The sequence below is a fragment of the Acanthochromis polyacanthus genome, chromosome 7 (genome assembly GCF_021347895.1).
Source record: "Acanthochromis polyacanthus isolate Apoly-LR-REF ecotype Palm Island chromosome 7, KAUST_Apoly_ChrSc, whole genome shotgun sequence".
NCBI lineage: Eukaryota > Metazoa > Chordata > Actinopteri > Pomacentridae > Acanthochromis > Acanthochromis polyacanthus.
Genome location: NC_067119.1, coordinates 35637982 through 35659928, shown reverse-complemented (window position 1 = coordinate 35659928; position 21947 = coordinate 35637982). Strand labels below are relative to the sequence as shown.

The 21947-nt window shown below is 39.7% G+C and overlaps 1 protein-coding gene across 9 annotated transcripts in view; it reads left to right on the top strand.

The window, feature by feature from the left end:
- Nucleotides 1-21364, top strand: part of fam189a2 (family with sequence similarity 189 member A2) — an 88708-nt gene extending 67344 nt beyond the window's left edge. For 6 of the 9 annotated variants that reach the window (XM_051950698.1, XM_051950694.1, XM_051950695.1 and 3 more), the window contains one exon: nucleotides 14853-21364. In XM_051950698.1, coding sequence (XP_051806658.1) covers nucleotides 14853-15152 — 300 coding nt within the window. In that variant the 3' untranslated portion in view covers nucleotides 15153-21364. Of the gene's footprint in view, nucleotides 1-8709; nucleotides 8721-8791; nucleotides 9299-14852 lie in introns of those variants that run through there. The other 3 variants (XR_007943092.1, XM_051950696.1, XM_051950697.1) reach the window with 3 other exon arrangements.
- The last annotated feature ends 583 nt before the right edge of the window (nucleotides 21365-21947 follow it).

Below are 21947 nucleotides of genomic sequence, written 5' to 3'. Positions count from 1 at the left end.
GATGCTCTTCTGGGGGTACAGTATGTGTGTAAGTTTGTGTGTGGAACTACAGTGCAGAGGTCAAGTGAGAGGACAGACCAAGGGACGGACCACAGCAGTAGAGACCATGGTAAGAGACTTCTCCATCATTGAAAATAGCCAAAACAATCGAGTACACAGTTTTATTCTTGTAATTCAGTTATGCCCATAGTTACACCTCAATGTTGTGGGATATAAATAACACAGAGACAATTTAACAGACGTTTAACAGACAATGTATGTTTTATTTGGACATTCTGGTATTTAAATAAAAACTGCTTTAAATATTGTTCATTTGACACTGTAATACTGGCAGCTGTGTTGAATTGGAAAGATAATGTAGTGTGAAATATGACAAAGAACATCAAAGAACATTGGATATTTAACGCCAGGGAAAACAATAGCGTTAATTTTGCCGTGCAAGTGTACCATAACACTTAGGAATTAATGATTAGGACCATGTAGTCTAGCTTGTAAGCTCATTCGGAGGAAAAACGTATTCTGTTTATTTTAAGTCTTTCCGAAGCCGGCGTTAGCATATTTTGCCGCGGCTTCTTCCTGGTTGTCATGGAGATGACGTAAGTAGCCCCCTTCGTTTGCCTGCTCAAAATTAAGTTATTGCTTGCTCTCTTTCATTAATGTGCACGAACTGAAGTTGGAAACAACTACTGATATACTTAGAATAATTTTATCTGTCTGCTGTGAAAAATATTCCTACTTACGCGGCGGGGATCAATGAATAACACGTTTTTTGGCTTCGGCCCATAGCCTATAACAAGAAAGTCAGACATTCATAAAAACACCGAAAAGTCCACCTCCTCATTGAGGCCTGGAAACACAGTGGCTTTTAGAGTTTCAATCCAAAAAGTTTCTCTTTGTGCCAAAGTTCTTAGTCTGTCACCACCTCTGTTAGTTTTGGGAATTACTTCAATTGCCATCACAGTGAGTTGGTTAGGGTTACAGCAAATAGAGCTTTTGAAATGTTTAGCAATTGGGTAATTAAGATTTACAGTCCTTATTGCATATTTGTGCTCAGAGAATCTGTCTTTCAGTCTCCTTTTTGTAAGTCCTATATAGAAACAACCACATTTGCAGTCCAAACAGTATACAACATGAGTAGAATTACAATTAGCAAAATGTTTACAGTGAAATGTTTTGAGTCCAGATGAATCCTTAAAGGTGGTGGATTTGTTGATGTGTGAACAATGGTTACAGGATCCACACTGGTAAGTTCCCATGGGTTTTTGAAGAAACGTCTGTGGTTTGGTAGCAGGAAGATAGTTTTTTACCAGTTTATCTTTGAGTGTAGGTGCCCTTTTATTTTTTTGATACTTGTAATTTTTATTTTGTTTTATACATGTTCAAAAAAATAAACTAAATCAACAATAAATAGATACAACAGAAACAACAAACAATACAACAATACATTACAACATTAAATGACAAAACATAAAAACAAGGGACAAGACAAGAAAGGAAAAAAACAATCATCTAAGGTTACATATTTAGTTTCCATATACAGTGCCTTGTGAAAGTATTCGGCCCCCTTGAACTTTTCAACCTTTCGCCACATTTCAGGCTTCAAACATAAAGATATAAAATTTTAATTTTTTGTCAAGAATCAACAACAAGTGGGACACAATCGTGAAGTGGAATGAAATTTATTGGATATTTTAAACTTTTAACAAATAAAAACCTGAAAAGTGGGGCGTGCAATATTATTCGGCCCCCTTGCATTAATACTTTGTAGCGCCATCTTTTGCTGCAATTACAGCCGCAAGTCGCTTGGGGTATGTCGCTATCAGTTTTGCACATCGAGAGATTGAAATTCTTGCCCATTCTTCCTTGCAAAACAGCTCGAGCTCAGTGAGGTTGGATGGAGAGCGTTTGTGAACAGCAGTCTTCAGCTCTGCCCACAGATTCTCGATTGGATTCAGGTCTGGACTTTGACTTGGCCATTCTAACACCTGGATACGTTCATTTGTGAACCATTCCATTGTAGATTTGGCTTTATGTTTTGGATCATTGTCCTGCTGGAAGATAAATCTCCGTCCCAGTCTCATGTCTTTTGCAGACTCCAACAGGTTTTCTTCCAGAATGGTCCTGTATTTGGCTCCATTCATCTTCCCATCAATTTTAACCATCTTCCCTGTCCCTGCTGAAGAAAAGCAGGCCCAAACCATGAGGCTGCCAGCACCATGTTTGACAGTGGGGATGGTGTGTTCAGGGTGATGAGCTGTGTTGCTTTTACGCCAAACATATCATTTTGCATTGTGGCCAAACAGTTCGATTTTGGTTTCATCTGACCAGAGCACCTTCTTCCACATGTTTAGTGTGTCTCCCAGGTGGCTTGTGGCAAACTTCAAACCAGACTTTTTATGGATATCTTTGAGAAATTGCTTTCTTCTTGCCACTCTCCCATAAAGGCCAGATTTGTGCAGTGTACGACTGATTGTTGTCCTATGGACAGACTCTCCCACCTCAGCTGTAGATCTCTGCAGTTCATCCAGAGTGATCATGGGCCTCTTGGCTGCATCTCTGATCAGTCTTCTCCTTGTTCCAGGTGAAAGTTTAGAGGGACAGCCGGGTCTTGGTAGACTTGCAGTGGTCTGATACTCCTTCCATTTCAATATGATTGCTTGCACAGTGCTCCTTGAGATGTTTAAAGCTTGGGAAATCTTTTTGTATCCAAATCCGGCTTTAAACTTCTCCACAACAGTATCTCGGACCTGCCTGGTGTGTTCCTTGGTCTTCATGATGCTCTCTGCACTTTAAACAGAACCCTAAGACTATCACAGAGCAGGTGCATTTATACAGAGACTTGATTACACACAGGTGGATTCTATTTATCATCATCAGTCATTTAGGACAACATTGGATCATTCAGAGATCCTCACTGAACTTCTAGAGTGAGTTTGCTGCACTGAAAGTAAAGGGGCCGAATAATATTGTACACCCCACTTTTCAGTTTTTTATTTGTTAAAAAAGTATAAAATATCCAATAAATTTCATTCCACTTCACGATTGCGTCCCAATTGTTGTTGATTCTTGACAAAAAATTAAAATTTTATATCTTTATGTTTGAAGTCTGAAATGTGGCGAAAGGTTGAAAAGTTCAAGGGAGCCGAATACTTTCACAAGGCACTGTATATGCTGTAGGAAGGCATCCCATTTCAATTTATGTTTTCCTCCACTGTAGAGGGAGAAATATGCTCATAGGCAGCAACCATGGATAATGAGCTGTACCAGTCTGAAATTGATGGTGTAAATTTAGATTTCCACTGTTATACTAGCAACTTTCTTCCAACCATTAATGCAGTCTGAACAAATTCAAGGCTGTTTTTAGAAATGAGTCCCTTTAGCATTGACAGGTCTCCCAGAATGAACAAATGAGCAGAGAAAGGAATGTTTAACTTAATAATGGAGTTCATGGATTCATGTACAGCATTCCAAAAATCTTGCACTTTGGAACAATACCACAACATGTGAATTAGTGTACCATTCTCTGTGCATTTCCAGCATGAAGGGTCATCTTTAAGTTTTAAATGATACATTTTAGATGGTGTCCAGTATACTCTATTAATAATTTTAAACTGAGTTAGTCTTGTCCTCATATTTTGTGACATACCTTTAAGACTGCTTAATATGTCACTCCATTGCTTATCTGTGAAAGAGCTTTTTAAATCATGTTCCCATGCGTTTTTAAGAGCACTAGTAGAGCTAACATTCTTCAGTAGAAGTGAGTAATAGAATGACACTTCATGCCCTTTGCCCAACCGAGACAAAATTAATGAGGGTAATACATCCTTCTGTGGGAGAACCTGATTTTTAAAAATTGATTTTAGTAAATTATGAATTTGTGCATCATGCCAGTATTGATGCTTATGAAGTTTAAATTCATCCATTAACTCATTGAATGATTTCAACTGATCATCTTTAAAGAGATCACCAAGTCTTCGTATACCTTTTCTCACCCATTCCCCCCAACAGAAGGATATCTTACCAATGCACAAAGAAGGATTATACCATATGCTCAACGACATACATTTTAAATAGTCGAAGTTTAGTATTTTTGCAACTTTCTGCCATACTGTTTTAAGACAAGTTAAAATGGGGTGTGTACGAGCATTTACAGGTAAGGAAGCAGACAAGTAAGAGACCAGTGGTAGTGTGGGACATACATGAGCTTCGAGTTCATACCAGGGTGGAGCTCGTTCTGGTGGAAGGGCCCAATAAGCGAGATGACGCAGGCAAAATGCATAATGATACAACAACAAATTTGGAACCCAAATTTTTACCATTCCACAAGAACAGGCGACATAATTGATTGAATCTATGAAAGTATTTAGTTGGAATTATTATAGGAAGTGAGTGCATAATATCATTAAATTTTGGTAGAACTGACATCTTTATAATATTGGCCTTTGCCCACAAGGAAAGTTGTAGACGTTCCCATCTTTTAATATCCTCCTCAAGTTTAATAAATAATGGTTCTATATTTAATTTGATGATATTTGATAAATCTGGGGGAAGTAACACTCCCAAATAATTTAGACCTTCGTTTGACCATTTGATATTTTGTGGAGTTTGAAAATATGATTTTGGACAGTAAGCGGTTAGTGGGAGGCCCTCACATTTAGCCCATTTGATTTTATATCCAGAAAGTCTAGAAAAGGAATTAATAATAGATAGCAAAGTTGGCACTGATGTTTCCGGATTACTGACGATTGTCAATATATCGTCAGCATACAACATTAATTTATGTGTTGTTGCCCCGAGATGTACGCCTGTAAAATTAGGATTACTACATATGGCGATAGCCAAAGGCTCAATAGCTAAAGCAAATGCAGCTGGTGAGGATGGATCTCCTTGTCTGCTTCCTCTTCCTAGCTTGAAAAATGGGGACATGTATCCATTAGTCACAACTGATGCAGTGGGATTCCTATACAGAAGCTGCAGTGTTTTAAGGAAACCTTCTCCAAAACCCATGTGTTCCAACACCAAGAAAAGATACTCCCACTCCACCCTGTCAAATGCCTTCTCTGCATCCAAAGACAAGGCAGCAGTGGGAGCATCCATCTCTCTAACATGCCACATTATGTAGGTGCCCTTTTAAGCGCAAATTGTGGAGGTCTGGAGAAGACTGGAGAGATGGAGGGGTCACTCCGCAGGATATCCCAATTCCGCTGAATGATCCTTTTAATTTTGTATGACTGACTGCTGTATTGGAGAGAGCAGAATATGCTGTAATCACCCCTTTGCCTGGACTTAGGCTTAAAGAGATGTGTTCTTTCAATCGAGTTAGTTTTCAAAAGTGCTTGATTTAATGTTTTTTTGTTGCTGTAGCTCCTTTGTTTGAAGCGCCTGTACATGTTATATGATTGTTCCTGAAATTCTGAGTCTGTATTACATATGCGCTTGAGTCTCTGGAACTGTCCAAGGGGAATGTTGGAAATAAGGCTGGATGGGTGGAAACTGTCAGCTCTGAGGATAGTATTTCTGTCTGTTGGTTTTCTGTAGATTGTGGTACGGAGAGATCCATCCGTGTCGACGTAGATGTTCAAATCCAGAAAATTGATGGACGTCTGACTGAACTCCAGGGTCAATTTGATGTTAGGATTGGTGCCATTTAGGTAATGATGGAAGTCCTTTAACTGTTGAGCAGAGCCAGAGAAGACAAAAAATAGGTCATCTATGTATCTGCCATAGAAGTGAATGTACTGTCTGAAGGGATTTGTGGGATTCAACACATATCGTTCTTCCCAGAATCCTAAAAAGAGGCTAGCGTAGTTTGATGCATACGCAGCGCCCATTGCAGTCCCTTTTATTTGTCTGTATAGCTTATCCTGAAATAAGAAGATATTATTATTCAATGTCCAGCGAGTCAGATTGACAGTAAAGTCAGTGGGAGGGTTTTGATTATTGGGCCTTTTTTGTAAATAGTGTTGTAAAGCCAGGAGTCCCCCAGGGTGGTCAATGTTTGTATACAGCGCCTCCACATCCATAGTGACAAGAAAATAATTTGAATTGTAGTTCATTTCGCCAAGGATATTTAAAACATGGTTTGTGTCCTGTAGATATGAGTCCAGGGACTGTCAAAGGCTTTATGTAAAAATCAATATATTTTGATGCGGGCTCAGTAATGGTATCAATTCCATTTATGATCGGTCTTCCTGGAGGATCATGAAGATTTCTGTGAATTTTTGGCAATAAGTAAAAAGTAGCCATTTTAGTATTGGTGGGTGACAACAACTTGTACTCATCGGAATTAATCCAATTATGCTCCAAGGCATGGTCCAAGATGCATAGCAGATCAGATCTTATCTGTGAACTGGGGCAGATTGTGAGAGGACTAAAATAGTGTGTGTTTTTGAGTTGTCTGAGGGCCTCTTGTATATATTGATGCTTACCCCACACCACAGTAGCTCCCCCCTTGTCCGCTCTTCTGATTATGAAGTCTTCCTTGTTTCTGAGCCACTGTAAAGCCTGTTTGACATAGATTTTCTATATGAAGGAGCCAGAACACCAATTCAATATTTCAAATTTTTTATTACTGGAATACTGCTAAAAGTTTCAGAGTGGTGCTATTTATCACACATGGTGAAAAATATGGTTGAATTTCACAAAATTCCAGATTCGTCCCTAATTAAAATAGGTCCTGCAGACAAACTAAACAGCTGAGTACTTCAACAGTGGTTCTAAAATGTCAGTCAAGACCCATACTCAATGATTAAATACTATGAGTCATAATTTATTGATTTAAATGGCATACAGAAAGCTATAAAGACATGGGCGAAATTAAGATTTTCAGTTTTTTTCAAGAAATCAACCCTCCAAAACAATTTTCACACTCAGGCTAGGGCTAAAAGTCTGTTTTGTAATCAGTAGTGAAAAATGAGATGATCCTGTGAATTTCAGGCCTTTAGCTGTTATATTTCAAGAATGACGGCTATCAATTGTAGGCCTAAACCCACCCCCATATAATGGGGTGTAAAAGCAAAATACATACACATATTACAGAGAACCTGTTTCCTACCTTCCTTTGGTAGGTATGAAACAGACTGAATATGGTGGAAATCAAAGGTGATGCTGCTGGAACTTTTTTGGATATTGGTTGATTTGACATGGAATGACCCAGCTACATTCACAAAACCCCTGACTCTTCTTGCAAAACCAAACTTTCACCCCAAAACAGTTCAATCTGTGCTCAAAACTGAACTATGCTGTCAAATCATGCCTCAAGTCAATCTAAATTAAATACTCTACTGAGCAGTCACTAAACACTACATAGAAAAAAGGAAAACACAATGCTCAGGACATGAAGCGGTAGAAATGTATGTTTATTTAGGCTAAATGCATGTTGCAAAATAAAACACCTGGACATTTGTAACACTTGTACATAGAAAAAAGAATTTGCAAAAAAAAGAAATCCTGTGCGTTTACCTGTAGCACTTGTACGTAAAAATAAAGCACAAAAAATGTACAAATGAAGTACAAAGAAAAGAAGAGCATTACTCTGCCACAGCATCATTTCTCCGTACTGGGTCAGGCCACAGGACTTCATCTACAGTTGCAAGAAAAAGTATGTGAACCCTTTGGGATTACATGGATTTCTCCATACATTGGTCAAAAAATATGTTCTGATCTTCATCTAAGTCATATAATTAGACAGTCTGCTTAAATAGTACAGCACAAAAAATGTATAGGTTTTTATTGAACACAACAGGTAAACTTTCAAAGTGCAGGGTGGAAAAAGTATGTGAACCCCTAGGCCAATTACTTCTTCAAGAGCTAATTGGAGCCAGGTGTGAACCAACCTGGGCCTTGTTTCACGAAGTAGGTTCAAGAAACTCTGAGTTTCATCCTCAACTCTGAGTTGATCTACTCTGAGATAGAAAACTCTGAGTTTTCGGTTTCACAACGGCTGATTTGAGTTGGTTTAATTAACTCGGAGTAGGTTGAGCCGGAGTTTAGCGCGTGCACCGCAACTCTGAAAAGACAGCATCAATGGAACCCCGATTCGACGAGTCACCATGGAAACGGGGAAGCGAAAGGCTGCGTTTTTGAACTGGAAGTTTTTAACGCGCTGATACGGCGAGTTTGAACACGTTTTTAGAAAGAAGTGCAACACCGCTGCAGCTGCAAAAGAGAGGGAGACGGTGTGGAGAACACTGCTGCCCAGATCAATACGTAAGTTTAAATGTAGTCCTTTGTAATCGTAATAATATTACAGGGAATAACTGTCTGAATGGTAGCCAAGTAAGTTATTTCATTTAGGTGAAATCTCGCAGGGGAGAAGCGCACGGGGCAGCAGCTTAAGATGAAATATAAAAACATTGTTCAAACAGGTCAGACCTCGGCATTATCTCATGTTGATCATGTTTTACATTGTATCCTAAATATTAAGTGGCTGTTTGACTGTGCAGTTGTTTTATCCACACATAGCCTAAATGTCTGCATCCATATCATGTCCTGTTAAATAATTAAGCCTATTTAAACTAACATAGACTTCTGCTCAGCCAACAGAAAGAAAGCAGATGCCTGTAAAACGGTGGTATAAAAGGTCATGGATGCATATATATATATATATATATATATATATATATATATATATATATATATATGTACATATGATTATTTAGTTCTCTTTTGTGTCTTTTTTTGTCTTTTGGCCCCTTCGCACCACAACAGACCTTGTAACTGTAAGTAGGCAACACTCCAAAGATTTATCCAAATGGTAGTTTAAATGTACTGAAACATGTCACTGATCTAGGATGAAGAGAATGAAACTGTGTCTACTGCCTTTACAGAGGGGGATCCAGAAAGCCATACAGAGGTATGTGACTGATATTTCTCTTCCCATTCACATTTTGGGTGGAATATAGAGTGTGACATTTAGCCTACACTGAAGTATTGCACATTCTCATCCTTTTTAACAGAGCATGGCTGGACAGCAGCAGGATGGTTCCTTAACTTCCACTGCACAGACTGACACAGTGAGATGGATGTTCAGGAAACACCAGAGGTTCATTCTGTGGAATTCATGTGCAACTGTATAATTTAATGTCCTCTATGTATTCCCAGTTATCAGTAAAACAGATTTACAAACTGCATTTGCTGAGAAAAATCCAAAAAACAGATTAGGAGGGCACATCTGGAAATTGAAATACTGGAGCACAAGTTAGAGGTGGGTGATGGTCACAGGTGAATTATGTTAACTACTGAAACATGAACTGTACTATCTCTTTTATTTGTAAGAAATAAAGAAGACCAAATGAAATGTGTATCATGTCTTTATTTGCTGTGGTGGTGATGATGGTGACTTAAACTCTAAAGTGATTATTGCATACGGTGTCTCTGACTGCTCTGCTGTCCTGGATAGCTGCAGGTGGATGAGGTCATCATCTGGGTCTTCAGTTTGTAGGGCAGGGTGTTGCTCTCCTCTAATAGTGGTAATATTATGAAGAACAACACATGCCACAGTAATATCACAGGCCCTCTCAGGGGTCACCCTGAGGAGACGTAGGCTCTGGAAACGGGCTTTCAGCAGGCCTATGGTCATCTCCACCTGGGCTCTGGTCCTGCAGTGAGTCCAGTTGAAGTTCTGTTGGGGGCCTGGTTCAGGGTCAGGGTATGAGGTCATCAGCCTGGGTTGTCATGGTAACCCCTGTCACCCAGCAGAAGGCCATCAAACTCTCCTGTAATGTATAGTAGATACATCAGAGTATATTAAAGGAGAGAGACAAGAGAATTCTATTGTGAAAATCTTTATGCTGCTGACCACGCTGCAGACTGTTGCTCAGGTTAGACCAGGGGTCGGCAACCCGCGGCTCCGGAGCCGCATGCGGCTCCCTGTAACTTTGGAAAATAAAGTGTTCTGCCTTTCAGGCGCGTTTCAATGTATTTTAATATAGAGAGTTTTATTGTGAAATTACCGCTCTTACTTTGACGTGTCACTCCACCGGATGTGCTATGCCTGTGACGTGAAGCGCAAAGCTGATGCAGAGAGACAACACGGAGCTTCCGATTCCCACACGTTTCATGCCTTTTTTCTGTTTTACTCCTGGAGAAGCAACACCTGTAGTTTCTCATCGTTTTGTACTCAAGAATGGCAAGCCTGTATATTAAAGCTCCACTCCAAGAAAGACACGTCTTTGAGTCAAAAGTACTCATGATAGGGTAATACACGTTACTCGCAAGAACATGGCAGCAGGTCAGAGAGTCAGAGGAGTGTCATCTTGGAAAATAGGGCAGCGACTTACCGGAGAAAAGTTATTAGCTTAAGATAAATAGATAAATAGATTTTACAAGTTAAGTAGATATTTGCAAAATAGTGATTTTCAGCTAACATTACGTAACGTATGAGGTCCAGGAGCAAAAATGACATTAACCAAGTAAGATGATATTAGTAGAAGGACACAATTTTAAAAAATGAATCTATCTAATTAGAGACTTTGTAATTAATTAATCACGACTGATTAACAAGGGCATAGAGGTAAAAAAGCGATATATGCAGTGTTGTCTTCATTTTAAATGCCAAAAGGATTTTGCGGCTCCTGGTGTTTTCTTTTCTGTGGGAAACGGGTCGAAATGGTTCTTTGAGTGTTAAAGGTTGCCGACCCCTGGGTTAGACTCTCCATAAATCCTGGAGTCATGAACAGACAGCATCACATATGATCTGGATAGTGCAGAGAATGACAGATGTTGAACTATGATCCAGTCTTTAACATTTAGAAACAGTAGTCAGTCTACCTGTCGCCTACCTGCACATTTATGCTGTGAATGGACTTCCTGTTCATGATGTAAGGGAGCTGTGATGGGGATGTGTGTGCATCTATTAAAATGACTAATCACAGTCTGAGGTTGCAGCACAATGTCATTAACAGAATATGATTTAAAATGAATTTAACAGATCTCTACATCATTCACCTGCTATCCTGTGGAACTCCTCCTTGATGCTCTGACAGGTTTATGTCCAGGGAAAACCACAATGATGGTAAAAGTCGTTTCAGGGCCAGGAACACTTTTCTGACTGTCCTCCATACAGTTGCCTTACTCTGCATCTCCGACATTATATAAAAACTTCCATTTGCAAAGAACCGCAGCGCAACACATATGGAATAAATTTCCTATCATAATTCAAGAGCATTTTAAATTGATTTGAGGGCAGCATTTATCGATTTCATTCTCAGATTTCGTGATATTGTCTCTCAGAACTCTGCTCTCGCACTCAAATTTACTCTGCACATGTTCAAACTGTGTCCTCGCACTCGGTTACGATGCTGCTCGCGCAGATTTCCTGCGCTCAAACTCAAACTCTTCGTCTTGCTCTCACGGAACTTCTGCTCACGGATCTCTGCTCTGCTCTCAGATTTTTTGTATATCAACGCTGTCAACCAATAGAAGGCCGGCGAGCTTTGACCAATCAGATTATCCCTGTTTGTATACGGGTGCATTCGCTGTTTTTGAGAGGAGCGTCGAAATACGGGCAGGCACTCTTTCAACAGGTTTTATCCACTCCCTACCTCCTGGGCTGTAATAAATGTGATTTCTTTTATTTTTTTGACCACTGTTGGAATAAAATATCATTCAATACATACAACAGCGTCCGAGCTTCTCATTAAAATGGCTATATTGTATAATAATAGAACGCTGCTCTTTGAGGTGTGCTGGTGGAGAAAACAATGTCACCATCCTGAAGCTAGTGGGACAGCAGTTGGCTTGCTAAAATGGACCGGTGTTTTCAATAAACCTGCTTCGTGAAACAGGCCCCTGGACTTAAATCAATGTGATGAGGTGGAATGTGTTGATTAAAGTTGTCCTGCTCTATAAAAGACACCCACCAGTTCAGAATTTCTGTATTATTGTAGTATTGCCTGATGTGAACCATGCCTCGCACAAAGGAGCTCTCAGAAGATCTTCGATCAAGAATTGTTGATTTGCATAAAGCTGGAAAGGGTTACAAAAGTATCTCCAAAAGCCTTGATGTCCATGTGCCAACGGTAAGACAGACTGTCTACAAATGGAGAAAGTTCAGAACTGTTGCAACTCTCCCTCGATGTGGTCGTCCTGTTAAGATGACTGCAAGAGCACAGCGCAGAATCGTAAATGAGGTGAAGAAGAATCCTAGAGTGTCATCTGAAGACCTACAGAAATCTCTGGCACATGCTAAGATTATTGTTGATGTATCTACCATAAGAAAAACACTTAAGAATGGAGTCCATAGGAGGACACCACGGAGGAAGCCATTGCTGTCCAAGAGAAACATTGCTGCACGCTTGAAGTTTGCAAAAGAGCACCTAGATGTTCCACAGCACTACTGGCAAAGTATTCTGTGGACGGATGAGACCAAAATTGAATTGTTTGGAAAAAAAACACAACAGTATGTGTGGAAAAAAAAAGGCACAGCACACCAACATAAAAACATCATCCTAACTGTGAAATATGGTGGAGGAAGCATCATGGTTTGGGGGTGCTTTGCTGCCTCAGGGCCTGGATGGATTGCTGTCATCGACGAAAAAATCAATTCCAAAGTGTATCAAGACATTTTGCAGGAAAACCTCAGACCAGCTGTCCACCAACTGAAATTCAAGAGAGGATGGGTGATGCATCAGGACAACGACCCAAAGCATAAAAGTAAAACAACAACAGAATGGCTTCAACAGAAGAACATCCGCGTTCTGGAGTGGCCCAGCCAGAGTCCTGACCTCAACCCGATTGACATGCTGTGGCATGACCTCAAGAGAGCGATTCACACCAGACAGCCAAAGACTATTGCTGAACTGAAACAGTTTTGTTCAGAGGAATGGTCTAAAATTCCTCCTGATCGTTGTGCAGGTCTGATCTGCAACTACAGGAAGCGTTTGGTTGAGGTTATTGCTGCCAAAGGAGGGTCAACCAGTTATTAAATTTAAAGGTTCACATACTTTTTCCACCCTGCACTTTGAATGTTTACCTGTTGTATTCAATAAAAACATGAAAACCTATACATTTTTTGTGCTGTACTATTTAAGCAGACTGTGTTTGTCTAGTTATATGACTTAGATGAAGATCAGAACATATTTTATAACCAATGTATGCAGAAATCCATGTAATCCCAAAGGGTTCACATACTGGGGCGGCATAGCTCAGTGGGTAGAGTGGCCGTCTTGTAACTGGAGGGTTGCCGGTTCGATCTTCGGCCCGTTGTGCTCATGTCGAAGTGTCCCTGAGCAAGACACCTAACCCCTAATTGCTCCTGATGGGGTCGTGGTTAGCGCCTTGCATGGCAGCTTCTGCCATCAGTGTGTGAATGTGTGTGTGAATGGGTGAATGTGACGTATCCTGTAAAGCGCTTTGGGTACCTTGCAGGTATAGTAAAGCGCTATATAAATACAGACCATTTACTTTTTCTTGCAACTGTACATCACAGGCCACATTTTCTCTGGCCAGGCAACGTGGAAAACCCCCCTGGCATGCAGTATCCATGCTCCTCTTCTTAGATTTCTATCCATTGTAGTGCCTCACAAACCAGTGCTATGGCTTATATGTACCCTCACATCATTAGCCACAAGTGTGATCAATTTTCAGTTGTTGTGTTCAGGTGACACCCGAGCTTTAACTGTGTTTGACTTTTGCCACCTGTGCTCACCATTATGCAACACAGATGCACTACAATGACAATGTGTTGACAAGATGTGTCTAAACAGGTGAAAAGGGCTTATGGTTTTGCCAATTCAATAAGTGGGTTCAGGCAACTGAGAATTTGGTTCAGACAATAGGGTTTAGTGTTTTAGCAATTGAGAAAAACTGTAATATAGATGTTCATACAAACTAAATGACCTTGCCCTGAACGTAGACGTGTGTTATACCTGTATACGTTACATACAGATACTGAATTGTGTGACCAAAGCATGTAGTCGGCGGCAGGAATTGATGGGACTCGGAAACACCCCCACAATTTAATCATTTGTTCCTTGTATAGTGTCAGATGGATAAGTCCTGATTAGCACCCTTTTGTCTGTAGTGGTCGATTTGTGGAAGGATCACAATCGTGATCGTCAGCAGGCAGCTGATGTAGTGTTCACTTGTTGTCATGGTTACAGTGATGCTGTAACGCTTTCTTGCAGTGACACAGAAATCTTTCACAAATCTGGGGCTCTAGACATTAAGCCACATCACTTCCAAAATCTAATGAGGTGGTCCTTGAGTCATTTCTCACCTTCTCTGTGAATTTCATTCAAATCCGTTAGTCTGCTATTGAGTAATGTTGCACACAGTATGTCAGACGGACAGACAAATGTACACCGATCGTCACATAACTCTGCAGCGTTCTTTGGTGGTGTAACTACAGGGTTGGGGTTACCTTTTTTTTTGAGTGGCACAATAATCCACGTTTGGTGCTGTACTGAGCACTGGGGCAGCTGAACAGGTTCTGTGTGAACGCATGAACATACCAGCCAGTGCAGCAGTGTGGCTAATCAAGCAAAGAATATAGAAAAAAAGAAAAAGAATCTTTTGCTAGCTGTTCTCTCTGAACACAATGTTCAAATATAGACAGCATGCTGACTATTGGCTATGAAGTAGTATACACAATTACTCTGATAGCAACAGAAACATGAAGACCAAGCAAATAAAGAAAACATCTTCATCAATTTCACAACAGATAATGCATTTCCTTGTTTGGTTGTTGTTTCTATATTGGCAGCACTGTTTTAAAAATGTACTTGTTTGTTGTGTATTTAGATGCGTTCTCGTACTTGTAGTGTATATTGCTTCAAAGATGATGTAACTGTTGTATGCAGCAGTTTTATCTATGAGGCTGTCATGAACAGTAGTTTCCCATTTGCTTTCAGGTGTTCACTGACTCAAATACAGGTCCCACTCAGCCAAAACCTCCACAGCAGCCAAGAGGCACTTCCCCCCAGACTTTCCCTCACCTCCCCGAGAAATGGTCTTGTCTGCTGCACCTTCAGAGCTGCGGCGACCTGAGCTCCTTCAGCTGTGCAGCAGTCAAGTCTCTGGAACACCAAGGAAAAAGTGAAACAGCTGGACTGAGGGGCAGCGCCACAGCAGATTCAAGGGGCCGATCCCGCCTGGATCACTCTGAACGTGCTCACAGTCTGACAGGAGTTTTTAGAGAGACAGTGCTTTGAGGGAAAATCATTGGTAACCAAATGTGTTGGGTGGTGACAGCTGAATGCTGCTGCTGTTTGATAGATAGGACACAGTTCTAAGCCATGGACTGCAAATCCAACCACTATGGAGGATCTGTGTACATGATGTGTGTACATGAGGTTGTATGAGTGCAGCTTTTCAAAAACATTTTTGCTCTACTAAGACTGACTTAGTACCCAGCATCCAAAGTTTTGTATGACTTGTAAACATTTACTCATAGATTAACATTGTAATGTTTGCATTTGTTTCAGTCAGTTCAATACTACGACAGGGGCAAACGCGCTGCAAATGGCAAAAGCGCTGCAAACACAGGAATGATCCAAAACCAAAAACTCACAAACACAAAACACATGCAAGAAAAATATGCTGCAACAGAAACATGCTGCAATCACAGAAACGACGCAGAAGCAGACTTGCAAAATCACAAAACAAATGCAAACGAAAAATGCTGCAAATATATAAAAACACACACAAAACCCCAGAACAACCGCAAGAGAAAAACGCTGCAAATTCAATCCACAACGGAAGTGCACTAGGTCAATCGTTTTTCCGTTTCAAAATAAAATCTAAAAAAAAAACAATAAACCACGTTGTTTTTTTGTTTTTCAGTTTTTCAGTTTTTAAAACCTAAATGTAGAAACGTATTATTTAACTAATGGAAAAACCACAGTGTTGGATTTTTGCTCTTGCTTTTTAACCTGAAAATAACAAACTGCTTATTTGTTTTTTAGATTTTATTTTGAAACGGAAAAACAAATGAGCGAAACATACACGGATTGACCTGGTGCACTTCTGTTGTGGATTGAATTTGCAGCGTTTTTCTCTTGCGGTTGTTCTGGGGTTTTGTGTGTGTTTTTATATATTTGCAGCATTTTTTGTTTGCATTTGTTTTGTGATTTTGCAAGTCTGTTTCTGCGTCGTTTCTGTGATTGCAGCATGTTTCTGTTGCAGCATATTTTTCTTGCATGTGTTTTATGTGTTTGTGAGTTTTTGGTTTTGGATCATTCCTGTGTTTGCAGCGCTTTTGCCGTTTGCAGCGCGTTTGCCCCTGTCGGCCACCGTACAATACAGCTATACAGGACAATGAGAATTCTTTGACATGAATGTGTTATTTAAGGGTAAGATGCATTGGCAGAAACATTTGCAGATACTGATGAAAATGTAGTGCACTGTTTCAGGAAATCCTGAGGCCCGGCAGAGCACACTTCTCCAGCCTTCATGTACCACTCCGTACAAAACAGTGCAGGCATCAAAGACAGCAGACATGACAAAAGATGAAAAGGGTTCGACGTGGGTTGCAAAGTGGTTTACAGAGAAAGCAGTAATGGTAGGCAGGCTAAAGCAGATTAAATATGCTCTGTACGAGAGTTGCCAATCAGATGCATAGAGAGGAATCAGCCAATTTATCAGGTGTGTGGACTTAAATGAGATAAATTCCTTATCAGCTGATTTAATGGGATTGTAGCCTGAGCCTGTTTTTGTGGGCTACCTGAACTAACACTATGCTCGGTTTTATCAGTCTATAAGTTCTTCAGTGAGTCTCTGTGGACTAAATAATCCTAGAATAGTAGGAAAATATTTGAAGTATAATTAAACAATTATAGTTTCTTTCTAATTGCAAAAGTTTTTGCCTTTCCTTTATTTCCTGAATTTTACAGTTATCTGCACACAGAAATGTTTCACTGCAACCCTCCTAGACCAACACTCTATTATGGGTTTTCTGAAAAGCCCACCTTTCTCCCACAGTCTAATGACATTCATGGTAGGTTGCTTTGTGATTTTAAATTAGTCATAGATGTCAATGTCTGTGTTTGACTTGACATGGACTTGCTCTGGATGTACAATCTTAAAAGAAAAATGGATAGGAAAGCATTTTTGAACACAAAACATCTTTTTTAAGGCTCAAAATTAAGTTTTGTTTATCCATCCATCCATCCATCCATCCATCCATTCTCTATATACCGCTTTATCCTCACTAGGGTCATGGGAAGTTTTGTTTAGTTTCAGTTCATTTTTTTCATTTACAAGTTTCATTTTTCTTGAAAAGATAGTTGATATTAAACCTAATCCATCAACATTACAATGCATCTCAAATCATTCGACTGTGGTGGTAAAAGGTTCAATATTTTTCAGCAGATCTTGATCAAAGTGTATATTAGAAAGAAACTATACATATATACATATACACATATACATTGGTCGGAGTGTTTCTGCCAGTCATTTGGTTGTTTGTAGGCCTGATTGTGACTGAGGACGTGAACCAGTCACTTGGCTAAACTAGTCCTAATATGTTTCTGGGATGTCTGGACATTGTGGAATCCAACAAAGATCTGCTTTCTTGCGACCTGCTGATTCACAACACAAATGTCATACCATTCTGACAGATCTGGAAGGTGTCTTCCTTTAAGGTTGAACATCTGACGTGGTGCCTTGGTGTCTCTGCTCCATTGGTCACTCAGGACAGTGTCTCCAGTCTGTGACTAAAATGGATGAAACTTGCTCTTTCTCTGTCTTAAAGTTGATCTGGTTGATCTTACATCAACATCACTCTGAGACAAGATGTTACTAATTTTGACAGTTGGTGAAAGAAGGCCACCTTAGAGACTGTTTATGTGTGAGGTACAGGAAATATCCTGATCATAAATAACTCCAAGGTTCCTCATTGTTGTGCTGAAATTTATTGGAAAAAACTCTTTAATGTCAAAGTGAAAACAGATTTCTATAAAGTAATGTTAATGAAAGAAATTTATAGAAATGAGAATAATTGTTTGCATAATTATTCACCCCCTTCAAGTCATTATTTAGTGACCTTTGGCTGTGATTGCAGCCAAAGGTGTTTGGCTGCAATCACAGCAGTGAGTCTGTGTGGATAGGTCTCAATCAGTCTTGCACATCTGCCCACTGCAATTTTGCTCCATTCTTCTTTGTAAAACTGCTCAAGCACTGTCAGGTTGCGCAGGTATCGGGCATGAAGAACCCTTTTCAAGTCCAGCCACAAATTCTCTATAGGATTGAGGTCTGAGCTTTGACTCGACCACTCCAGAACATTTACCAGGTTCTTTTTTAACCATTCCTGTGTAGCTTTTGCAGTATGTTTTGGATCATTGTCTTGCTGGAAAATAAATCTTCTCCCGAGATGTAGTTCTCTTGAAGACTGAAAAAGATTGTCCCTCAGGATTTCAGTGTATTTTGCAGCATTCATTCGGCCCTCTATCTTTACAAGCCTTCCAGGTCCAGTTGCTGAGAAACATCCCCACACCACCATGCTTCACAGTGGAGATGGTGTGTTTTTGGTGATGTGCAGTGTTTGGTTTCCGCTAAACATGATGTCCTGTCTGATGGCCAAAAAGCTGAATTTTGGTCTCATCAGACCAAAGAATCTTCTTCCACTTGACCATGGAGTCTTCCACGTGCTTTTTGGCAAACTCTCGTCGAGATCTAATATGACTTTTCTTCAACAGTGGCTTTCTCATTGCCACTCTCCCATAAAGCTTTGACCGGTGAAGAACCCAGGCAGCAGTTGCTACATGCACAGTCTCTCCCATCTCAGCAGCTGAAGCTTGTAACTCCTTCAGAGTAGTTGTAGGGGTCTTGGTGGCTTCTCTCACTAGTCTCCTACTTGCACGGTCACTCAGTTTACGAGGGCGGCCTGATCTAGGCAGATTCACACAAGTGCCATATTCCTTCCATTTCTTGATAATTGATTTCACTGAACTCCGGGGGATGTTCAGTACCTTGGAAATGTTTTTGTAACCATCCCCTGAATTGTACTTCTCAATAACCCTTTCCCTGAGTTGCTGAGAGTGTTCTTCTGTCTTCATGGTGTAATGGTAGCCAGGAATACTGATCAACCACTCTCTGGACCCTTCAGACACAGGTGTTTTACAACTCAGTCACTTGAAACACACCCACACCACTCAGGTGATCTTCATTTCACTAATTGTGAGACTATTGGCTACAATTTGATGGACCTCTATTGAATTAGACCATTAAATTAAAAATTGGGTGAATAATTATGCAAACAATTATTTTCATTTATATAATTTTCTTTCATTAACATTACTTTATAGAAATCTGTTTTCACTTTGACATTAAAGAGTTTTTTTCCAATAAATATTTTTGTTAAAAAAGCTAAATTTTATTGACCATGATTGATTTATGAAAGCAATAAAAGGGTAAAACATCAAAGGGGGTGAATACTTATGATAGGCACTGTACATCCACAATGTGCAGGGTCATTTATTGAGTCCTTTTCGTGCAGTATCTCCTGCATAGAGTAGCATCCTAGTGCCTGCCTCTCCTTGCATGCAATCTGATCTGTTTTTTGTTTTGTTTTTTTGTGAGTTAGATGATAGAACATTTAGTTTGAAAGTGGAAACTCCTTTTTAGGTCATCAACATTTCTACAAGTTCCCCAGCCAGAAAATGCAAGAACTCTTTTGTGTTTTTATGCAACAGGAAGGCTATCCAGCTCTCACATCCCATTCATTCCTGCACCTGTCCCCTTTCCCCACTTCTTATTAGTCAGGGACTTAGGCTATTAACATCATAGCAGTCCTATAAAACAGCCACAAGGCATTGAAATGTTGAAGGAAAAATCCTTGAAGGTTCTAGCTAAGCCTTGTCATGTGGATGTTTGGAAATCAACATCTTGGACACTAGTTCTAATGTTTATAGGCAACAGTTCGCATTTGTTTTCCATGCTTAGTCTACTATTCAGTTCAATTCAATTTTATTTATAATAAAAAATTCAGATTGTCTCAAGACACTTTACAGAACCCATAGTTTCTTTCATACAATGAAGGCAGAGCGATGGAGGATCTGCCTGATTTTTGTGTTTGAAGGCGTTCTTGGTTCCTATCGCTGATCTGACAGGCAGATTGTGTAAAGGAGTGCACTTATTTTTTCAGTGCTTTTTCTGAAGGGTTTTATGATGGATAAATATTTTAATTGGAGCTGTTTTGTTCCCTGTATCATGTCAACAGAGCGTTTGTGCTGACCATCCTCTCTACAACCCAAACAGCATCCAACACAGCTTATTCTGCTAATTTCCATGGGTACGGCTTCAGGAGGTTGTATCCTGAATGTGTTTCCTTTTCCCACAATGATGTCTGCTGATACAAATTAGTATTATTACAGGATCTGAGTAATACCTCCACCACAGCCAGAGAGTAAGTGGTAGCTATAGTGCTTTGCAATATAATGAAAGTATGGATGAATCCAATACATCAGAACTGTACTTCACTGCACTGCACCGGCATCTCTTGTTTTCTGCATATTGATTCAGTCAAATGTTTTTCACACACACATTTGGTTGCCTTAAAATATTGTCTTCAAGTGTCGTGTTACATTTAATGGCATTGAAGATTCAGTAATACAGCACAAACATCCAGCTGTAGTTTCTAATAATGCCCGAAGAGGGAGCCTTTTGCCAAGCTGTGCTGAGAGGTGTTCAAAGTGCAGGACAGATGAGGTCCTTCCATTTCAAGAGCTTTGAAGCATGTGAGCTGAGCAGTGACAGAAAATTCCTGTTAATAATTACCATCTAAAGCAGTGTCAATGTTTTGATCAACATAAAAAAAAACATGAGAACAGAAAAGCACTGAACTACCTGGATCTCTCACTGGTAAAGCAGACAGTGGGATAAATAAGTATCTTCTACCTGTCTGGTGAACACTGTTCTGACCAAGGAATAAAACATAAAGACATTGCATTTTCCTTGAGAAATCTCGGTAAATAAATGGCAAATGGTTGCATTTATATAGCGCTTTTATCCAAAGCGCTTTACATGATACGTCACATTCACCCATTCACTCACCCATTCACACACTGATGGCGGAAGCTGCCATGCAAGGCGCTAACCATCTTGCTAAAATAACATTATGCTGTCAATCTGGCCCAAGCTTTATGTAGAGTTTTATATGTATTTTTATTTATTTATTTATATTTATATTTACATATGTTTTATATGTTCAGAGCTGCAGGCAGAAAGAGAGTCTAAGATGATGTGAGTCACAATGCTATGGAAACCAACATTTTCCACAGATATATCCACCTGCTGAGAGAGCCCACTGTGGAATTCACAAGATTATATAACTGGAACATTTTGTGAAGGATGTACAGAGGGAATTCCACAATGCCTGTGTTTTAGCTTTTACTCCTTTTCTATTAATGCCCTGCTCTCCACCACACTATTTCTTTTTGAGGCATTTCCTTATACTGTGTCCAACAAACAAATTGCATATGTGTGCTCACTGACACGATACGATACAAAAGCTGCTGAGCTAGCAGTTGTTACAAGTCTAATATCCTATAGGAGGTTGGGTAGTAGGCCAACACATAATATGTTCATCATAACAAGCCATTTGGTCCAGCATTGGGCTTTAGTTCTTGTTTTTGTCATAAAAAGTCAAGGAATGTACTCAAAAACACACATCAGCTTGTCTTCTCACTGGCAGTGCATCACACTTTTTTGCTATGTTTGTAAATATAAGTCTTTGGCCAGATTCTATTTAAAGCGCCTTTCAAGGAACTCAAGGACACTTTACAGAGGCATAAAAATCAACAACAATAATTAAAAACTATACAATAAAAAATATCAATAACAAGAACTGATATTTGATTCTATTAAAACTTCTCAAACTTTCTCTGATAAAAAAATTCTCGTCTTTTTGTGCACATTCACCCACTTGTAAAGCTTCATCACAGGAGTACAAAGTACTCAACATTATTCACAGCTGCAAATTATTATTATTACCATTATTACAGTTTTTC